The 22,075-nt window shown below is 38.7% G+C and overlaps 1 protein-coding gene across 2 annotated transcripts in view; it reads right to left on the reverse strand.

Annotated features, from left to right (window-relative positions):
* LOC150105462 (kinesin heavy chain-like) overlaps positions 1 to 22,075 on the reverse strand; it is a 415,076-nt gene that overhangs the window by 52,118 nt on the left and 340,883 nt on the right. The window contains exon 22 of one of the 2 annotated variants that reach the window (XM_090394832.1): positions 70 to 206. In XM_090394832.1, the coding sequence (XP_090250958.1) occupies positions 70 to 206 (137 nt within the window). Of the gene's footprint in view, positions 1 to 69; positions 225 to 22,075 lie in introns of both variants that reach the window. The other variant, XM_090394831.1, reaches the window with a different exon arrangement.

Below are 22,075 nucleotides of genomic sequence, written 5' to 3' on the forward strand. Positions count from 1 at the left end.
ATTAAACATTTAAGACTAGTAAAGTATCAGCCAATAAGCTAGCAAAAATGAAACCATGTTAAAAATTACCTTTTACGATCTCTCATTGCACTTTCCTTAGCTTCCTTGAGTGCAGACTCCAGAGACTTGACTCGATCCATTGTTGCTCTCAGACGCTTTTCAAGTTTAGGCAATTCACAGCGAAGATCAGCATTGTCCCGGACAAGCTGCATAAAACAATAGGTCTAACTCCTCAATAATCTTATATGAAAAGCCAATATTCTTTATAATAATATAATATAACTCTTTATAATGAAATAATATTCTTTATCCAAGTAACCTACTTTATTATGCATATGAGAACAGAATATAAGGAATATATTTAAAAAATGCGCATGCAAGCAGAAATTCATGCATGAAATCACATTTATAATTTATTATTATTTTATTTTAATGCTGTTGGTATACTGAGGACATAATTTCACTAAGGTGTTGATTGGATTTTGACGGTATAGATGCAAACACAGATTGATAAGAAAATAATTATTGACTGAATTGTTAATATTTCCCTGGTATTCTATCCAGCATCTTCAGAGCACACAGTTTGTTAATGTAGCAAGACAACTGCAATCCGGTGTAACAGGTGGGACTAGTATGAGTAATTGTAGCGTGCAACACAAAAGACTAAAGTCCTAATTAGGCGCCATCTAAGTTGAAAAAAAAAAAAAAAAAGAGAGAAAAAACAGGTAGTAATTTGGTCTTAGGATAACTGTCTCTCAAATCTTTGGTAGATTCATACAGTCATACTTGTTGAGGTTTGGAGTATGTTTCAAGGCTTCTGTTGATTCCAAGAACAACCTCTCTGACTTGTAAAAGCTTCTGTGGAGAACTTTTTTTTTTTTCACTTGATCCTGTGTGCAGGGGTATCCAAAGCACAGTCTGCCAGACGACCCGACTTGCCATCTGCCTCAGTGAACACAAAAAATATATCCGGCACTTTTGCTATGGCAAGTCGGGTCTGGCAGACCATGCTTTGGATACCCCTGCACACAGGATCAATTGGAAAAAAAACAAAAGTGCTGCACAGAAGCTTTTACAAGTCAGAGAGGCTCCTGGAATCAACAGAAGCCTTGAAACATACTCCAAACAAGTATGGCTATATAAATCTACCAAAGATTTGGGAGACAATCATCCTAAGACCAAATTACTACCTGCTTTTTATCTCTGTGTTTTTTTTTTTTTTTTTTACAACTTAGATGGCGCCAAATTAGGACTTTAGTCTTTGTGTTGCACGCTATAATTACTCATACTAGTCCCACTGTTACACCGGATTGAGGTTGTCTCGCTACTGTAGCAAACTTTGTTTGTGTGCTCTGAAGATGCTGGATAGAATTCCAGCAAAATATTAGCAATTAAGTCAATAAATAGTTATTTTCTTATCAATCTGTGTTCGCATCTATACCATTAAAATCCAATCAACACGTGCGACGAACACATAAGCCTTTCCACACAGTTAATCTCACTAAGGGTTTTCTTAAGCATCCACATGATAAGAAATCATGTCTAAAACAATTCCAAGATCTAACTACTATGTTGAAATGGCTGGAAATATGTTGAAGTATGTTGATCATGTTCACTTCAGAAATAACAATGGGGAAGTTTTCTCAGATTCTAATCATGCCAGAAAGTAAACACATCAATGAAAGTCAACTGAAACAATAAACCAATTACAGATATCCCTTGCTTAACGAGGTTTTGCTTAATGCGGGATTTGGTTAACATAGTGATATTGATTGCAACAATCCCTTTATATATGCGGCAAGAGTTTTAATTAACACACTTTAAATTTACTATGCAAAAACATGAAAGCCTCGAGGCGTCAGCATGATGACATAATTCCTTTCCTCCAAGGAGCCGTGCTGGAGAGTTATTTTGCTCGTTATTGTCGAATTTATTCTGATAAGAAAAAAACTGAAATTGTTGAAAGAACCCTTCATAATTTTTTTATAAAAAAAATCAACTAATGTAGGTACAAGCATTTATTAAAATTTGCTTTGCATTCATTTTTTATCTTTCCTAAAGGAGTACAACATAAAATGAATTATTAGCATAATAATCGATCATGGACCAATTGTAATTTTACCACTGATTATTATATTTGATTAATGCAATTTTGATATATGCAGTAACATCAAGGGATACCTGTACAACAGGCATGTACTACAGTGAACACTAATATAATGAAATGATGCACTATAAAAAACAATGGAAAAGCCCTAGTTTAATTTCCACAGACACAACACATTTTATGTTCACTCTTACAAAGAATAAAAGCTTAAACCTACATGACAAAAAATTTAATTTTTTTAGTAACCGACATCACAATCCACACCCAGAATTTTACATCTGATGAACATAGATGCATTATTCTTTGTGAGAACCAGCATGGACTTAAAGAACAAATTATGTTTAAGTAATCTAGTTATATTTCATTAATACTGCAACGGAAGAAGTTAACAATCCAGTTGGCTGAGTAGTTAAAGTATCCACTTTCCAATGGTGAGTTTGAACTCTGCTATGGATTCATGTTGCTGATTGTCTTTAGATTTAGATGGAGGTGTGAATGAGAATGTATTGATCTGAAACTAAGAGCCGCATGATATTATACATAACAACGTAAAGGCATAACTGAGGAGACATTAATTATTAACTGTATTAATTAAAACTTTAATTATGTGTAATTAATTAACTCTCCCATATCTTTGATATTGAGACCCAGTCGTTCATTTCAATTTCAGATGATAAAGTACAGCTTCAGCGCATTCTTTAAATAAACATTTGAATATATAGCAACAATGATGGAGTAAGCATGTTTCAGACAATATGATATTGTGATCTATATCTATTTCATGTTTTTCAAGGTCCAATTTCTTGGATTTCCTATTGATTATATAAGACTGGTGTTCTTGTACACTCCCCCCCCCCATCAAATGTCCCAAGTTTGTCCACTCACAAGAAACTTGGTAGACACCAGGAAGAGCAAGAGGTGAACCATGATGCTAGTTTGTTGATTAGAATAAATGTAGTCACTATATTGTACTTCTTAAGAATTCTAGAAATTGGTTTTGAGATGCTAGAAATATGTAGGAATAGGGTCTCCATGTATTGTTTCCTTGTTATTTGAGCCAAAAGCCGCTGTGTGGTCCAGTTTGAGAAGCCATCCAGTTTCATATATCATTTGATATTTGAAAGTTCTTGCTGCAGTTGTTGCCACAGAGAAAATGATGTGAGCACATCATTTTCTCTATGCACCATAAAAGGTTTGATAATTCCAATCTTTTGAGATGAATATTGAACTGGTTGCTGTTGAATGTAGTGTCCTACTTTCAATGGACACTACATTCAACAGCAATCAGTTCAGCCTTAGTTAGTAATTAGTTCATCTGATGATGGGTGGATGAGTGGGATTTATAAGAAGGATAATTTTTTTTTTTATAGTAAAATTACTTTGTGATTATTGAGTTGAAATTCTGATTCTATTCAACTGAATTGCAAAATATCTGAAACTTTCATAATAACATTCATTATTTATTTCTTAAAATTTTAAACTTTTTTCATGTGCAAGGTATATGCAAAATTTTTAATTTCTTTCTTCGTAAAGTAAAATTAGGGGTGTGAGATATATGCAACTGTGAGTTATTATTATGGGCGACTCCAGGGAGTCCTTAGACTCATCGAGGGAGGCCCTAAACATCATGTCCACACAACTATATGACATTCTCACAGTATCTATCATACCTTGCCTTGAACTCACGCACCGCCATAGCACCCACAACAGACTCTGGCAGCTTATTCTACTCATTTACCACTCTAAAAGTAAAGAACCCAGCTCTAACACCCCTGTTAACCACACTCTTGTCCAGCTTCCATAGGTATCCCCTAGTTCTCCCACCACCAGTTCGGATCTCAAAAATATCCTCTGAATTAATCCTATAGAAACCCTTCAACAATTTGAATGCCTCAATCATATCTCCCCTTTTCCGCCTATCAACTAATTTCTGCAACCCACAAATCTTCAACCTGTTCTCATATGGCTCATTCCATAGACCCGTATCATCTTAGTCACTCGCCTCTGGATCCTCTCCACCTCCTCCCCATCAAGAAGGAAACTAGGTGACTAAATCTGGGCACAGTAGTCGAGATGAGGTCTTATCAAGGCTCAGTACAGAGGTACAATAACTTGCTTTTCTCTGCTCGTCAAGGTATTTTTCAACAATCAAGTGAGTTGATGAGCTGATTTAGCTACTTTTGCAATGTACCCCCTAAACTTCATCTCCCTATCCACCAACACTCCCAAGTCCCTGACCTCATCAATCTCCTGGAGTACAGTTCCACCAATGTGGTATACTGCTGCTAATCATTTCACCCCAAAATGCATAACCTTACATTTTGTCACATTAAATTGACATCCATTTTCCTAAGCCCAGAACTCCAATCTACCCAAGTTGTCCTGCAAGATTTTGACATCTTCTGCATTCACGATTGCCCTACCCAACTTTGCATCATCAGCTAACAAATGAACTGTTCCTCTTAGATCCTTCCCTATATCGTTAATGAACAAATTAAACAGCAGTGGTCTAAGAACAGACCTCTGCAGCACACCACTAGTCACAGGCTGTCTTTTGGATTCTACTCCTGAATAAACTACTCTCTGATGTCTCTCCATCAACCACCCACCTATCCATCTCACCAACCCTATATCCATTCCCATATGTTGTAGTTTACGGATTAGAATTCCATGTGGTATGCTGTCAAACGCCTTTGCCAGGTCCAGCAGTATCACTGTAAACCCATTACCCTTATCCAGTTTAGCCGTCACTGTGTTATAAAACTTGAGCAAGTTACTGAGGCATGATCTACCCTTCACAAAGCCATGCTGTCCCCCATACAGTATCTCTTTTTCATCAATCCATTCCTGTATTTTTCCCTTGACTACTTTCTCCAAGCCTTGACAACGACTCCTGATATGCTGATCGGTCGGTAATTTGCAACCGTAGTCTTGGATCCACCTTTATGCAGTGGAACTATTTTTCCCTCTTTCCACACCTTCGGGACTAAATCAGACCCGAGACTCAGATTAAACAACATGGTCAAGGGCACTGATAATTCTTTAGCCACTTCACGCAAGACCCGTGCCAGTATATACTATCCAATCCCACAGATGTATTCACATTAAGGTTCTGTAATAGACTACTCACCTCCACTTCATTCGTCACAATTCTATAAACTAATGGTTCCTTCATTTTTTCAATGTCACCACCTGGATGATATACTTTTGCAAAGTGCTCGCTCAGTAACTCCACTATATCGACTGATTCAGTGACCTCCTTACCATCGTCATTCCTTAAAATCATTTTGCCGTGTACAGTTTTTTTTCTTGCTTGCAGCATATTGAAAGAACTGTTTGGGATTCTCTTTAGCTTGCATAGCTAGTTTCCTTTCATAATCCGGTTTTGCTTTTTTTTTTTTTTTTACCACACTCATTACCCTTCTAGTCTGCACTTTATACCGTTCGTGTGCCTGCAGGTCACCTCTTTCTTTAAATTCCCTCAACAGTTGTTTCTTTTTTTGCAGCTCAAGCTTAATGGTGTTATTCATCCATTTAACCCCTACTTGTTTTACTTTTCGGACGCTAGGTATACAATCAGCCATAACCTCCTGTAAATGATCCTTGACCACTTCCCATGCTTTATCAACATCCAGCCCTTGCAATTGTACATGCCATGGCACTGATCCAAGCAATCTCCTAAGCTTGTCATACTTGCCAGCACGGTAATTCCACATATACCCTGTCTTAATTGAAAATTCCACACCTGTAGCTACCTCCCAGGTCAAGACCTTATGATCACTCTCACCAATAGGTGGCAACATGGTCATATTCATTACAGTCAAATTCTCGGATGCTATTACCAGGTCAAGCACTCTCACACCCCTAGTATTTTTAATTACATGCTGTCTCAGATTGTTATCCCTTAATAACTGAATAAAATCCATTTCCTTCCTCACATGTGTCCTCTCCTCCTTCCAATCAATGTTACTATAGTCGAAATCCCCATAATAATTACCCTCCTTCCACTCATTTCATCAATTTGTTTATACATACTATCTCCACCATCTATTCCATCACCTAGTCTATAGCAGCACCCAACGAGTCTCAATCTTACACCAAATAGCCTCAAATGAGCTCTTTTTACTATCCTGCGATACAACTTCAATTCTCCTTGGCTGCAGTTTATCAGCTATCATCAATAACACCACCCCCATTTTATTCTCTCTGTCCCTCCTAAACACACTATAACCTATACATTCTATCCCACTAACTATATCATCTTCCGTCAGCCATGTTTCACTAATGCCAATAACCTGTGGCCAGGAAGAGCCAATCAAGGCCAAAAATTCTTCCTTCTTGTTCCTAATACTCCTCACATTAGTATACATGAAATGCAGTGATTCCTTTGTCCCACCCCTATCTTGATGCGTTATTCTAAATATCCCCTTCCCATTTTTTGTCCTTAGTACTGGCTCGGGTACATTATATACATACTTACACTCAACTGTCTCACTGATGTGTGCATATCCACTCCCCTCCCCATCCTTGGTAGTTCTAGTTTCCCTGGTTCTGCACATCCATTTTCACTTCATTCAGCAACACGTTTTCCAGTCTCTGCACACCAAATCCATTCAAATGCAGGCCATCCATCTTGTATAAATCCTTTCACCCATCAAACTCATTCCACACGTCCACGAATTCCACACCACACCGTCTGCATAACCTGCGCATAATGTCATTTGCGATTATGGCCCTCCTTCTAAACTCCTCTCTGTCATACCACAGCAACAGACTCACCATTCTAACTCTGTCACTCTTTTCTTTCGCTACCTTTAACAATACTTTCAAGTCCTCTCTCATAAAAAATTTATCTCCTTTCAATTCATTCGTACCTGCCACAACTATCAATTTTTTCACCCTCTGTTTTGTGCTCTAATACTCTCACTTACATCCTTAAATTTTGCACCCAGTAAGTACGATTTAGTTAAACTCCCATTTATCACTCATCTTAATAACGAGTCACCATACAACACTCTTTCCTTCATTTCAGAAACTCTTCCACTCTTACGCTTATTTTTCCTTTCAAACACTTGTTTATTTACGTTAGTTGAATCACTCTGGAAAGAGTTTTGCAGGTGCTCTAATTGCAGCTGCACATTTTGTATCACTGCGTGCAACCTATGTGATCTCACTTCCTACAAATAATTCCTCTTTTTTTTATCATTTAAACCATTTTCTCTCTCTGTATAGTTGCTTTCACTCTTTCTTTGATCACTGCTCTCATTGCCATCTTGTGCATCGCAATTCCCTATCAAGCCACTATTTTCACTCACATTCTGGCTTTCTTCAACCATAACTGTCTCACAACCTGACACATACTTCAACTCCTCACTTTGCTTGCACTTTCTGCACATTCTCCCACCACTATCACTTTCAATCCAAACTCCAGCCTCATTCGGGAATGCATACATCCCACACACATCACATTGGACAAACTCTCTCACATTACAGTTTTTGAACAATGGCATCTTATTTTTGGACGCCATTATCTTACGTCGCATTGCCGCCATGTGCAAATCTATGAAACGTATCATTAAAATACTAAATTAAATAACGGAATTCACACCAAAATCACACAGACACAACAAGCTACCAAAATTAGACAATATTATGTATTTGAATAAATATGGTAGTTCCCATATTCTAAAGATAAATGCTCTTCTCTTGCTCTTCCTGCCACCTATCAAGGTTCCTATGACTATCACCTTTCATATTTTGGATAAACTGAAGTTCAGTAGAAAAAATAATACAAGAACATCAGTCTTATATCATCAATAAGAAATCTACGAAATGAAATAAATACAGACCACACTATCATATGGTCTGAAACGCGCTTACTCCATCATTGTTGTTATAAATTCAAATGTTCATTTAAAGAAAGCGATGAAATCTTACTTCATCATCCAAACTTGAATTGGAATGACTGCCTCTCAAGATCAAAGATATGGGAGTTATTTTAATTACACATAATTAAATTTTTAATTAATAATTAATAATAATATAAATCTCTTCAGTTATGCCTTGGCATTGTCATATACCAGGTGATTATAAAATAACGTCAAGTGTTCAGAGCCCTCTAGCGAGTAATGTATTGGATGAAACACACCAATATTCGGTAGACGTACACAGTGGAACATGGGGATTCAATTTAACAAAAAAAACAAAAGTACCAAAAGTCGCCAGCAGGGGAAATTTTGGCACTGTTTACCAAGTAAAATGTATTAATTTGCATTATCGCATTTCTTGTAAGTGATCATGCAATAAAAGGAAAGCCTGTGAGATTTATCATTCGTAGACGAACTGCTTTTCGATTGAGCGTACTTTGTTAGTCAAACTCTATTATCAGCAGAACAATAATGGCAGTGCTTGTCTTAGTGATTTTCGTCGTATGAAAAATTTACGAAAAGGAACGATTAGCATAACAAACTTACGAAAACTGATTCGGCTATTTGAAACTACTGGAACTCTAGCAGTGCTGGTAGGCAGGGGACGCAAACCAATCAATCACCAACAAATTGCAACTGCTATTATGGAACAGGAGATGACGAATGTGCAGGGTACCAGCAGTGCATGAGCAATATCCCGGCAAACGGATATCGCATGCTGGTAGGCAGGGGACGCAAACCAATCAATCACCAACAAATTGCAACTGCTATTATGGAACAGGAGATGACGAATGTGCAGGGTACCAGCAGTGCATGAGCAATATCCCGGCAAACGGATATCGCATACACAATGGTGTGGAAAATCCTACATCAGATGTTGAAGTTTTACTCCTATAAAATCAGTCATGTTCAAGAATTGTGCCCTGGTGATGCGACCACACGAATTGACTTATCTTTGAGATTCTTAGCATGCATGAAAGTGGACGATGCATGGCTGTGGCAGATTTTATGGATTGACGAAGCGCACTTTTATTTGAATGGCGATATTAACACACGTAACTGTCGCATTTAGGCTGCAACTAATATGCACGTGTCTGCAGATGCCTATCCACTCACCCAAAGTCACAGTGTGGTGCGGATTTACAGCATCTTTTATCATCGGTCCATTCTTTTACAAGGAAAATCACCAAAATGGACCAGTGACCTGTTCCGTCAATGCTAACAGGTATGCCAATATGCTACAGAACTTTGTGGTTCCACAACTGCAGCAAAGAGGATGTCTCGATTTGACCATCTTCATGCAGGATGGTGGTGCACCATTGGACTTCAGGTACAGCGTGTTTTGCAACAACATTTCTCTGACAGAAGAATCATTAGTCGTGCATTTTCCATGCCATGGCCACCAAGATCGCCTGATCTCAATCCTTGTGACATTTTAACAGGTATGCCAATATGCTACAGAACTTTGGGATTCCACAACTGCAGCAAAGAGGATGTCTCGATTCAACCATCTTCATGCAGGATGGTGCACCACCACCCCACATCGGACTTCAGGTACAGCGTGTTTTGCAACAACATTTTTCAGACAGTAGAATCATTAGTCGTGCATTTCCCACGTCATGGTCACCGAGATCGCCTGATCTCAATCCTTGTGACTTTTGGCTGTGGGGATTTCTTAAAAGCATTGTGTATCCAGGACATGTACCCGATATTCCAACTTTGAAAGATCGAATAATGTTACACGTGAGACAAATCAATTCCGATATGTTGCAAGCCACTGTGGAAAGTGTCGTGCACTGTATGCAGTTCCTGGAACATCAGAATGGTGGTCATATTGAACCTCATTTGTAATTAACAATAAACATCATGAAATTGATGTGTGCTGTCTCTCATTTGCCATTCATTAGTCACACCTACTAAAATTAATTTGGCAGAGCCAAAATTTCCCCTGTTGGAGACTTTTGGTACTATTTTTTTTCGTTAAATCGAATCTCCATGTTCCACTGTGTGCGTCTACCGAATATTGGTGTGTTTCGTCCAATACATTACTCACTAGAGGGCTCTGAACACTTGACGTTATTTTATCATCATGCAGCTCTCCCTGTTTCAAATCAATAGATTTTTCATGTTCTACTTTGTATTAAACTACCATTTGCCACTGATAATGACCTGTAATTTTCAGGCAGAAATATATGCCCTTCTTTGTGTTTTCGTGTGAATTTCAAAAACCATTTTCAATTTGTCCCAATTTAAGTCCCTATTTTCAATTTGACCATTTTTAGGGCTACCACAGAATAAAATGTTGAAAATATATATTCTGTCTCAAATTAGAGAAATTAATAACTTCCCAGGGTTAATGAAATTACAAGAAATTGCCGATATGGTTTTATTTGATTACAGTTAGATCATTTTTACTGGAAAAATTGGACAAAAAATTTTTTTGAACTGATATTAGTGCAGACGACTTGGTTATAACGAGCACCAAAGGAATGACAAAATTTCCTCATTATAACCATTACTCAACTACATCAGGTGATGAGTTAAATCTATCTCCTATTTTTTAAGTCTCAATAACTCGATAAAAAATATATTTAAATAAAAGAAATATTAGAAAGGAGAAAATAATATAATTTCCCACCTATATTAATATATAGGTGGGAAATTATGCTTGCGAAAACTACAATAAAGTCAATATTAAACAATTTATTTCATAACTTTGAAGTACACACTTAATACTAAACAATTAATTTCTCCTTAATTGAAAACAATAGTAATTAATGATAAACAATTTCTCATCTATTTACGAATCTTAAAACTGATTTCACTTTGCTTCATCGACACAATGTTTCATAACATTTGTAAGCTTGCAGTTTCTGAAGTTTTTTTGTTTCAGTTATGTTGAAAGTTTATTTTTCACTTGGTTAGAGTATAATAAATTTAGTTTAATCCTTTATCCAAGTGTGAGCAAACAAAGTTTGCGCCTGAAAGTATCTTCACGACTGGGGTAAGGTGATACAACACCAGGGCAACTCGTTGCAAAGGTGGAGCAAGCTACCAACACTCCTGTCTCAGTATCTCCTATAATGCAAAACACATCTCCTTGCGGATATGTGTAATGTTATGCATTAAGGGAAGGGCCACTACCCAGATTAGTTTCGACCTTTATTGAGGTCTCTTCAGTGGAAGCCAGGCCCAAGCTGAGATACTACAGGCAAAAGCATTCGCAGGTCATCTCTACCTATAAGAGTTGCCAAATGGTGTGCCACCCTTTTTTAATAAATTACTCTGGATTTAGAGAAAGATGTTGAAAGTTTATTTTTCACTTGGTTAAAGTATAATAAATTTAGTTTAATCCTTTATCCAAGTGTGAGCAAACAAAGTTTGCACCTGAAAATATCTTCAGATCTGAGGTAAGGTGGTACATCCCTTGGCAACTCATAGCAAAGGTGGATCAAGCTCTCATCACCACTCATCATAGTATCACCACTCTGGGTCTGCCTCCCAAGGACGAGACCCCAATAAAGGTCGAAACCGATCTGGGTAGTGGCCCTTCCCTTAATGCACAGCAATATACATGTCTGCAAGGAGATGTGCTTTGCATTATGGGAGATACTGAGCCAAGGAGTGATGAGAGCTTGATCCACCTTTGCTATGAGTTGCCAAGGGATGTACCACCTTACCTCAGTCCTGAAGATATTTTCAGGTGCAAACTTTGATTGCTTACACTTGGATAAAGGATTAAACTAAATTTATTAAAATATAAATTCTATTTATATTTACATGTGTTGTATAAATTAATTCCTCTTAAAATGTTAAAAAATCCATGCATTTGTCAGTCTTCTAAAATCTGTCTCAATGTATACGGCTCAGATGATTCGTAAAAAAATTCATTCCTTTCTCAGGTGCATCATCAGCCCTCAGTAAATACAAATGTGTAAGATGACTGTGACTTATGCAGTGCCTGCAAGAACAACTTCCTCTTTTCTGTTTTCAATTTTGACATGCCTGCCAATGCTTAATTTCAGGCTTACTCTTGTGCACTTTATTTGTCAATGTTTCTTGCCATGACTGCCAAGAAGACAGGCAAACAGTACCTGGAAAATGTATGAACTGATCTACAGCTGCATCTCCAGTCTCATATCCCTTAATTTCAATGTCGTTGGGAATCCAGCTCAGCTGAATATCAAAATTAAGGACCTTCAATTTGTACAACAGTTGTAGAACCTCGCTAAGCACTGGATGTGGATTAACCACAAGAGACAAGATGGCCTGTAATGAACTCAATGAGTGTAATTTATTATACACTTTATTATTGTTATTATCTGAGGCCTCCAGGGAGGCTATAAATCACCAAAACCAGCTATGATATCTTCCCCTAAATTCATTTACACTGGATGCACTTACTACTCTTAAGGACAAATTATTCCACTCACTCACTGCTCTCTGGTCCGTGCGGCTAGCCTAGTGGCTTTGTGCTTTGCAACCATATGCCTGAGGAAGGAGTGTCCTGGGTTTGATTCCCGTCGCCGATGTGAGGAGCTTACGGATCTTCCTCAGACATAGCGAAGTTAGCCGGTCTTGGGCATGGACAACAGGGTCCCCCCCAGTTTATCTGGGGTTTCTCATCTCACAAGCAGGCAAACTGGCCCGTGAACACACACGGATCTACAGCCATAAATGCTTAACCCCATGAGGGGGCTCAACTCGCCCCAATAGGGACAGGGAGAGTAAAGGGAGGAAACTCCATATGAATAAATAAAAATAAACTGCTCTCTGGGAGAAAAAAAAACCTAGCTCTTATCCCTTCTTAATTGCAAATAAATTTAACTTCCATGGAAGCCCCGTGTTCTCTCCCCACCTTTCATATAATAAAAAATTTCATCAGTTGATATCCTACAACACCCATTCAAAAGTTTATAGACCTATCATATTACCCCTCTTTCTCCTGTTAACCAGAGTCTGCAATCCACATACTTGCAATCTGTCCTCATAATCTAAATCCCACAATCTGGATATATAATCTTTGAAACTCTTCTTTGCACCCTTTCCACAGCTTCTTTACCCCCTTGGAACCTGGAAGATGAAATCTGCACACAATAATCCAGGTGTGGTCTTATCAAAGCCTTATAAAGATGCAAATGACTTCCTTATCCTTACATGTCAAGGTTTGCTTCAACATAATTATCCTCTGAGTTGTATTTGCAACTTTTGCTATGTGACCTTTGAACTTTAAATTCCTATCCACCAATACATCAAAATCCCTTGACTCTTCAATTTCTTATAGAATAATACCACTAATATAATATACCACTTGAATACTAATCACGCCAAAGTGTACAATTTTACGCTTACTAATATTAAACTGACAGCCATTTTTGTTTGCCCAAATTTCCAGTTTATTCAAATCATTTTGCAATTGCTGAATATCAGTAGCATCCCTGATTGCCCTGCCTATCTTCGCATCATCAGCAAACAATTGCACCTCTGATATTAGATCCTGCCTGATATCATTAATGTATAGATTGAACGATAATGGCCGAAGGACTGGACCCTGAGGTACACCACTAGTTACCTTATATCTCGCAGATTCACACCCACTGTATACAACGTTTTGATATCTGTCTGTCAACCATCCCCTGATACAAGTCAAGAGTTTATATTCCAATCCCATATTCTCCGGTTTATGCAACAAATGCCTATCAAATGCTTTAGAAAAAATCCAACATTATCATAGTGCATCCATTCCCTTTATCCAACTCAGCCATAACATTGTTATAAAATATGAGCAAATGGCTAAAACATGACCTTCCTTTAGTAAACCCATGCTGTTCCTTGCAGATTATGGCATATTTGTCTACCTATTTCTGTATGCAAGTTCTTACCAACTTCTCTAAAATCTTCACTACCACAACAGAGATAATGATAGGTCGGGAGCTAGACACATCAGTTTTTGCACCATCCTTGTAATGGAACTATCATATATTCCTTCCATTCCTATGGTATCATTCCTGAGCTGAGACTCAAGTTATACAAACATGTGAAAGGCATAGCCATTCGGCTGAACATTCCTTTAGCAAATGGGCTGATCTTCCATCTGTCAACATAGAAAAATTGTTATCCAGGCAACAGCTCTTCAACCTCATTTTCATGAATCTCTAACTCTTCATCTAATGCAGCAGTAACAATGTGCACCATGTTACATACAACTAATTGATATATTTTAGCAAAGTGAACACTCATTAACTGAACAATTTCATTAGCTTCTGACACTCGAGTATGATCTGCATTCAATAAAGTTATGCTTTGACATTCATTCATTCTTTTGCTTGTTGCATAATAATAAAATTCTATTGGATTGCCTGTAGCTTGCATGGCCAATTTCTTTTCATTCTCCAATTTAGCTTTCCTCACAATACTCGTTACTTTTCTGACCCGAGCTTTATATATTTTATAACTCCTCTCACTCTTATTCTCAAGATATTCTTCCCATATCATCTTCTTATGGATCTCTTGCTTAATAAGGTTGAATATCCATTTCACTCCCAACCTATTTATTCTTCGAACACTAGGGATACATTCAGATACTGCCTCATTTAAGCATTTTTTCAATGATTCACATGCATTGTTGACATTTTTCCCATTCAGTAACTGAAAACCATGGGACCAAAGAGATAGTATTCTCTTAAGTTGATCATAATTTCCAGCTTTGTAGTTCAGCATGTAACCTGTTTTAACTGGAGCATCAATACAACCAGATACTTCCCAAGAAAGTAGAGCATGATCACTGTCAACAATTGGTAGGAAAATAGCCATATTCTTGACAGAGACCCCTTCTGATGCTACGTTATGAGCAAATAGAACACCTTTTGATCTCTAGTTCCTTCTTTCACATGCTGCTTGAGAAAGTTGCCTTGCAATAATTCAATAAATTCCTCTTCTTTCTTATCATGAAATTTTTCTTTTACCCAATCAATGGTTGGAAAATTAAAGTCAACCATAAATGATCATCCATTTGGTACCCATCAGGCTAAATTGGCGAAGCATTTCTTCGCCCCCTGCAACTGTGCCAACAGTTATATATATATCTACCTTATATATATAAAATGATAAGCCTTTTTTTTTATGTCATGTTTGTATGTCACGTTTTTTGAAACGTTTTGAAACTCAGGGGCTACCCCGAGTGTCGAGTCTTCAAAATTCGAGTCATCAGAATTTAAGGGGAACCAGCCTCCCTGTCCGGAATTTTTTTTTTTTTTGGGGGGGGGGGGTGCCATGGCACCAGGGGAAGGAAACCCTCCTTTCAAGTCTTCAAAATTCGAGTTATCAGAATTCAAGGAGAACCGGCCTACCACTCTGGAACTTGGGTGGGGGAAGAAACCCCCTTTTGAGTCTTCAAAATTCAAGTCATCAGAATTCAAGGAGACCCAGCCTAACAGTCCAGAAAATGGAGGGGGGGGACATATCCCCACTAGTATATATATAAATATTCATAAGCACAAGCTGAATTGCATGCATCTCTACTTGGCAATACAACTGCTGCAATCACATGGGATCTAACTGAATTTGATCAAGTCAGGAAACTCAGCAGCACAACCAACAGGTCTCAGATCATGAACCATCAGTATAGATGGACAAGAAATCATAGTGGTGCTCTGTGTGCATTAAACAATCACAGGTATACAAATGATGGAGTATGAAACTTCTGTAATTAAAGTGAGAAGGTATTTTTATCATCTCGTAATAAATGTGATCAGGTCCCACTGCTCTGAGATGGGAGAATAACTGCTCTATTCAGTTCTTCCTTAAGAATGGTTGAATGTGTCGCTCTAGCCCATTTGTAGAAAACTGCTGTTTCTCTTGTCATTCTTTCAATGTCAAAAATTCAGGATGGATATGAACTGTTGCCGAGATTCTAGCAAATCTTCTCCTAAGATGTTGGTAATTATTATTATTATTATGTAACACCTCCAGGGAGTCCAAAGACTCATCAAGGGAGGGAACCTACTCCACAACTCTCTTTCCACCACTGAATCTACCAACTACAACGAACCGCAACTACCATCATCATCTCCAACAACACATCTACTGCCCAACATCACTAGTATTTTCACAGACAATCACAAACATCCATGCCCACGGCAGGATTTGAATCCACAGCCTTTTGGCTGGAGAGTGGATACGCTGACCACTCGGCCATTCAGGCTGGCTAGGTTCAGCAGCAATACATATTCAAGGTAAACAAATGTTCCATATCTACCTTTCATTTTCCAGATTTTATCTCACACAATTTTTGAATTTGTTTGATTAATAGATGAAGTAAATTAGATTCAAGACTGCTTTTGATTCTGATGTCTAACATCAGTTATCGATACAAATTACTTAATATTGTGTAGTTTTGTTTTGTTTGCCTTGCGTATTTTAGTGCGTCTATTTTTGGTGTGTTATAACGTATATTTGACAAAACACGTTGAAATAAGTATGGCACCTGTGCGAAGGAAAATGGCGGCCAGTAATGAAGGTTCGCCATCGTTATCAAAGAACGGTAGCATAAAAGAAATGAGTCAGTGTACTAGCTGTGAAATGTACGCTTTGCGGAGTGCGGTCGGAGTGTGGTTAGATGATAATAAAGGATTGAATGTGTGTAGAAAATGTAGGGAGAATGAGGAATTGAAGTGTATTTCGGATCGTGAGTGTGATATTTTTGTCAACCTTCAGAATGAAGGAAATAGGGATATGACAAGAAACGGCAAGGTTGTACATGAAAATTGTGAGAGTGTGAATGTAGAAAGTGTGAATGATAGTATAAATGGTTTCTCAGAGAACAAAAAAGATGAGATAGATGCATTGAGTGAGATCGCGTTGTTGAATAGTGCGATAGAAAGAGCAAAACAGCAGCTAGAGTGCATGAACAAAAGTAGACTGAATGAACCAACCAATAATAAAAGGTATGACAGGAAAAATAGACGTATGAATGTGAACATGAACAAAATGAAGGATAGAATGCTGTATGGAGACTCATTAGGATGAGGTGTGTTAGCAGAGGATTTGACAAAATCGTACCAACCTGGTGCTACCATAAAGGACGTAACTGAGTCTATTAGAGAGCAAAAGGAAAGGGTGAAAGAAATGATTGTTGTGGCAGGTACGAATGATTTGAAAGGAGATAAAATGGAAATGATAGAAGACCTGAATGAATTGTTTGAGGTAGCAAAAGAAAAGAGTGAGAGAGTTAGAATGATTAGTCTTTTGCCACGGTATGACAGTGAAATGTTTAAAAGGAGGGCTATAATTGCGAATGACTTTATGCGTGGGTTATGTATGACGCGTGGTGTGGAATTTGTGGATGTGTGGAGTGAGTTTGATGGGCGAAAGGATCTATATAAGATGGATGGCTTGCATTTGAATGGTTACGGTGTAAGAAGACTTGAGAAAGTGTTGCTGAATGTAGTGGATGTGCAAATTCAGGGAAACTAAATTTGTTAAAGGGGGGGAGTAGAGATACAATCCTTATGGAAGCAGTTGAATGTAAGAATGAATATAATATGCCAGAGCAAATAAGGACAACAAATCTGAGTGGGATAGTTAATATAAGGCATCAAGGTAGGGTTGGGGCTAATGGGGGTCTTAAATTCATGTACACTAATACTAGGAGTATTAGGAACAAGAAGGAAGCGTTTTTGGCCATGGTTGGCACTTCCAGACCACAGGTTATTGGTATTAGTGAAACATGGCTGACTGTAGATGATATAGCTAGTGGGATTGAATGTGATGGGTATAGTGTGTTCAGGAATGATAGAGAGAATAAAATGGGGGGAGGAGTATTGTTGATGATAGCTGATGAGCTCCAGCCAAGGAGAATAGAAGTTGAATTGCAGGATAGAGAAAAGAGCACATTTGAGGCCATTTGGTGTGAGATTGTGGCTAGCAGAACTAAATATACAATTGGGTGCTGCTATAGACCAGGTGATGGAAAAGATGGTGGTGACAGTATGCACAAGCAAATAGAAGAAATGGGTGGAAGGAGGGTGATTATTATGGGAGATTTCAACTATGGTCGCATTGATTGGAGTGAGGAGAGGACACACGGGAGGAAGGAACTGGATTTTATGCGGTTATTAAGGGATAACTATCTGCGACAGCATGTAATGGAAAATACTAGGGGTCAGAGAGTGCTTGACCTAGTAATTACATCTGAGGATTTGGCTGTAACAAATATGACCACATTGCCACCAATCGGTGAGAGTGATCATAGGGTCTTAACTTGGGAGGTGGCTAAAGGTGTAGAATTTTCAATTAAGACAGGGTACATGTGGAATTATCGGGCTGGAAAGTATGACAAGCTTAGGAGTTTGATTGGTTCAGTGCCATGGTATGTACAACTGCAAGGACTAGAAGTTGATAGTGCATGGGAGGTAGTTAAGAAGTGCTTGCATGAAGCAATGGCTGACTGTATACCTAGAGTCCAAATAATAAATCAAGTAGGGGTTAAATGGATGAATAACACCATTAAGCTTCAGTTGCAAAAAAAGAAACAACTATGGAGGGAATTTAAGGAGAAGGGTGACCGGCAGGCACATGAACGGTATAAAGCGCAGGCCAGAAGGGTGACGAGTGTGGTAAAAAAAGCAAAAAAGGATTATGAAAGAACATTGGCCATGCAGGCTAAAGAGAATCCTAAACAGTTTTTTAGATATGTAGCAAGTAAAAGGAAAAATGTACATGGCAGATTGATTTTAAAGAATGCCGATGGTAGGGAGGTAACTGAATCAGTTGAGATAGTTGAGTTACTGAGTGAGCACTTTGCAAAAGTATATCATCCAGGTGGTGACATTGCAGAAACGAATAAACCAGTAGATTATACGGGAATTGTGGTTAATGAAGTGGAGGTGAGTAGTCTATTGCATAACCTCAATGTCAATACATCTGTGGGATTGGATGGTATACCAGCTCGTGTTGTACGAGAAGCAGCTAAAGAATTGTCAGTACCCTTAAAATTTTGTTTAATTTGAGTCTCGGGTCTGGGTTAGTCCCGAGCGGGTGGAAAGAGAGGAAAATAGTTCCACTGCATAAAGGTGGTTCCAAGACTGCTGTTGTAAATTACCGACCGATTAGCATATCAGGAATCATTGTCAAGGTCTTAGAGAAATTAGTCAAGAAAAGAATACAGGATTGGATAGATGAAAATGGGATACTGTATGGGGGACAACATGGTTTTGTGAAGGGTAGATCATGCCTCAGTAACTTGCTCACGTTTTATAACACAGTGACGGCTGAACTGGATAGGGGTAATGGGTTTACAGTGATACTACTGGACCTTGCCAAGGCCTTTGATAGGATACCACATGGAACCCTAATCAGTAAACTGGAGCAGATGGGTATAGATATAGGGTTGGTGAGATGGATAAGAGGGTGGTTGAAGGAGAGATATCAAAGAGTGGTTTATTCAGGAGTGGAGTCTAAAAGACGTCTTGTGACTAGTGGAGTGCCACAGGGCTCTGTTCTTGGACCACTGCTTTTCAATTTGTTCATCAATGATATTGGAAAGGATCTGAGAGGAAGTGTTCACTTGTTTGCTGATGATGCAAAGTTGGGTAGAGCAATTGTGAGTGCACAGGATGTCAAAATTTTACAGGATGATTTGGATAGTTTGGAGGACTGGGCTAGGAAAAATGGATGTCAATTTAATGTGGCAAAGTGTAAGGTTATGCACTTTGGGGTGAAAAGAATAGCAGCAGTATATCGCACTGGTGGAACCATACTCCAGGAGATTGATGAGGCCAGGGATTTGGGAGTGTTGGTGGATAGGGAATTGAAGTTTAGGGGGCACATTGCAAAAGTAACTAAAACAGCTCACCAAATCACTTGGCTTCTGAAAAATACTTTAACATGCAGAGACGAACAAGTTGTTGTTCCTCTGTATCGAGCCTTGATAAGACCCCATCTGGACTTCTGTGCCCAGCTATGGGCACCAGGGTTTCTTCGTGATGGGGAGGAAGTGGAGAGGGTCCAGAGACGAGTGACCAAGATGATAGCAGGTCTGTGGAATGAACCTTATGAGAATAGGTTGAAGATTTGTGGGTTGCAGAAATTGGACGATAGGCGAAGGAGGGGTGATATGATTAAGACATTCAAATTACTGAAGGGTTTTTATAAGATTGATCCAGAAGATATTTTTGAAAATATGACTGGTGGTGGGAGGACTAGGGGCCATGCATGGAAGCTGGGCAAGAGCGTGGTTGACAAGGGTGTTAGAGCTAGGTTCTTTACTTGGAGAGTGGTAAATGAGTGGAATAAGCTTCCAGAGTCTGTTGTGGGTGCTACGACCGTGAATGAGTTCAAGGCAAGGTATGATAGATACTGTGTGAATGTTGAATAGTTGTTCTTGACATGATATTAGGGCCTCCCTCGATGAGGCTGTCGACTCCTTGGAGTTTCCCGGAACAATAATAATAATAATAATAATAATAACATAATGCTTAAGTGAGATTTGATGTGGCAGGCTTTGGATACAGTGGAAATTGATGCTGTTGCTGCATGGACAGTACAATCTGTTACATACTTCACTGCTTGATTGATAGGTTTTTGACTCACTGCTTCAGCATTAAATTTTGCAAGAAGGAACAAATTACTCCAGTCAGCTGGTCCATTTTTCACATGAGCATTTGTATAGTAGAGCATGGTTCCTGTGAAGACATAGTATAAATAACAGGAAAATAATAGCTTCCATATATTTTAGTTTCATAAAACGATCGGTACTGGAATAAATAAAGGAATGCACACAGCAGCCATTTTTCTTGATATATCTAAGGTGTTCAACTGTGTTCATCATGATCTATCTGAGTTTAATCTGAGTCTTGGGTCTGGTTTAGTCCCGAAGGTGTGGAAAGAGGAGAAAATAGTTCCACTGCATAAAGGAGGATCCAAGACTAGTGTTGCAAATTACTGACCGATCAGCATATCAGGAGTCGTTGACAAGGTCTTGGAGAAAGTAGTCAAGGGAAAAATACAGGAATGGATTGATGAAAATGAGATACTGTAAGGGGGGACAGCATGGCTTTGTGAAGGGTAGATCATGCCTCAGTAACTTGCTCAAGTTTTATAACACAGTGACGGCTAAACTGGATAAGGGTAATGGGTTTACAGTGATACTGCTGGACCTGGCTAAGGCCTTTGACAGGATACCACATGGAATTCTAATCCGTAAACTGCAACATATGGGAATGGATATAGGGTTGGTGAGATGGATAGGTGGGTGGTTGATGGAGAGACATCAGAGAGTAGTTTATTCAGGAGTAGAATCCAAAAGACAGCCTGTGACTAGTGGTGTGCTGCAGAGGTCTGTTCTTAGACCACTGCTGTTTAATTTGCTCATTAACGATATAGGGAAGGATCTAAGAGGAACAGTTCATTTGTTAGCTGATGATGCAAAGTTGGGTAGGGCAATCGTGAATGCAGAAGATGTCAAAATCTTGCAGGACAACTTGGATAGATTGGAGTTCTGGGCTAAGTAAAATGGATGTCAATTTAATGTGACAAAATGTAACGTTATGCATTTTGGGGTGAAAAGATTAGCAGCAGTATACCACATTGGTGGAACTGTACTCCAGGAGATTGGTGAGGCCGGGGACTTGGGAGTGTTGGTGGATAGGGAGATGAAGTTTAGAGGACACATTGCAAAAGTGGCTAAATCAGTTCATGAAATCACTTGGTTGCTGAAAAATACTTTGATGTGCAGAGACAAGCTAGTTATTGTTCCTCTGTACCGTGCCTTGATAAGACCTCATCTCGACTACTGTGCCCAGATTTGGTCACTTGGTTTCTTCTTGATGGGAAGGAGGTGGAGAGGATCCACAGGCGAGTGACCAAGATGATAGCAGGTCTATGGATGAACCTCATGAGAACAGGTTGAAGATTTGTGGGGTGCAGAAATTGGTTGATAGGCAGAAAAGGGGAGATATGATTGAGACATTCAAATTGCTGAAGGGTTTCTATAGGATTAATTCAGAGCATATTTTTGAGATCAGTACTGGTGGTGGGAGAA

This window comes from Typopeltis vanoorti, chromosome 6 (assembly GCF_054136105.1).
Source record: "Typopeltis vanoorti isolate ZY-2024b chromosome 6, IOZ_Tvanoo_1.0, whole genome shotgun sequence".
Lineage (NCBI taxonomy): Eukaryota > Metazoa > Arthropoda > Arachnida > Uropygi > Thelyphonidae > Typopeltis > Typopeltis vanoorti.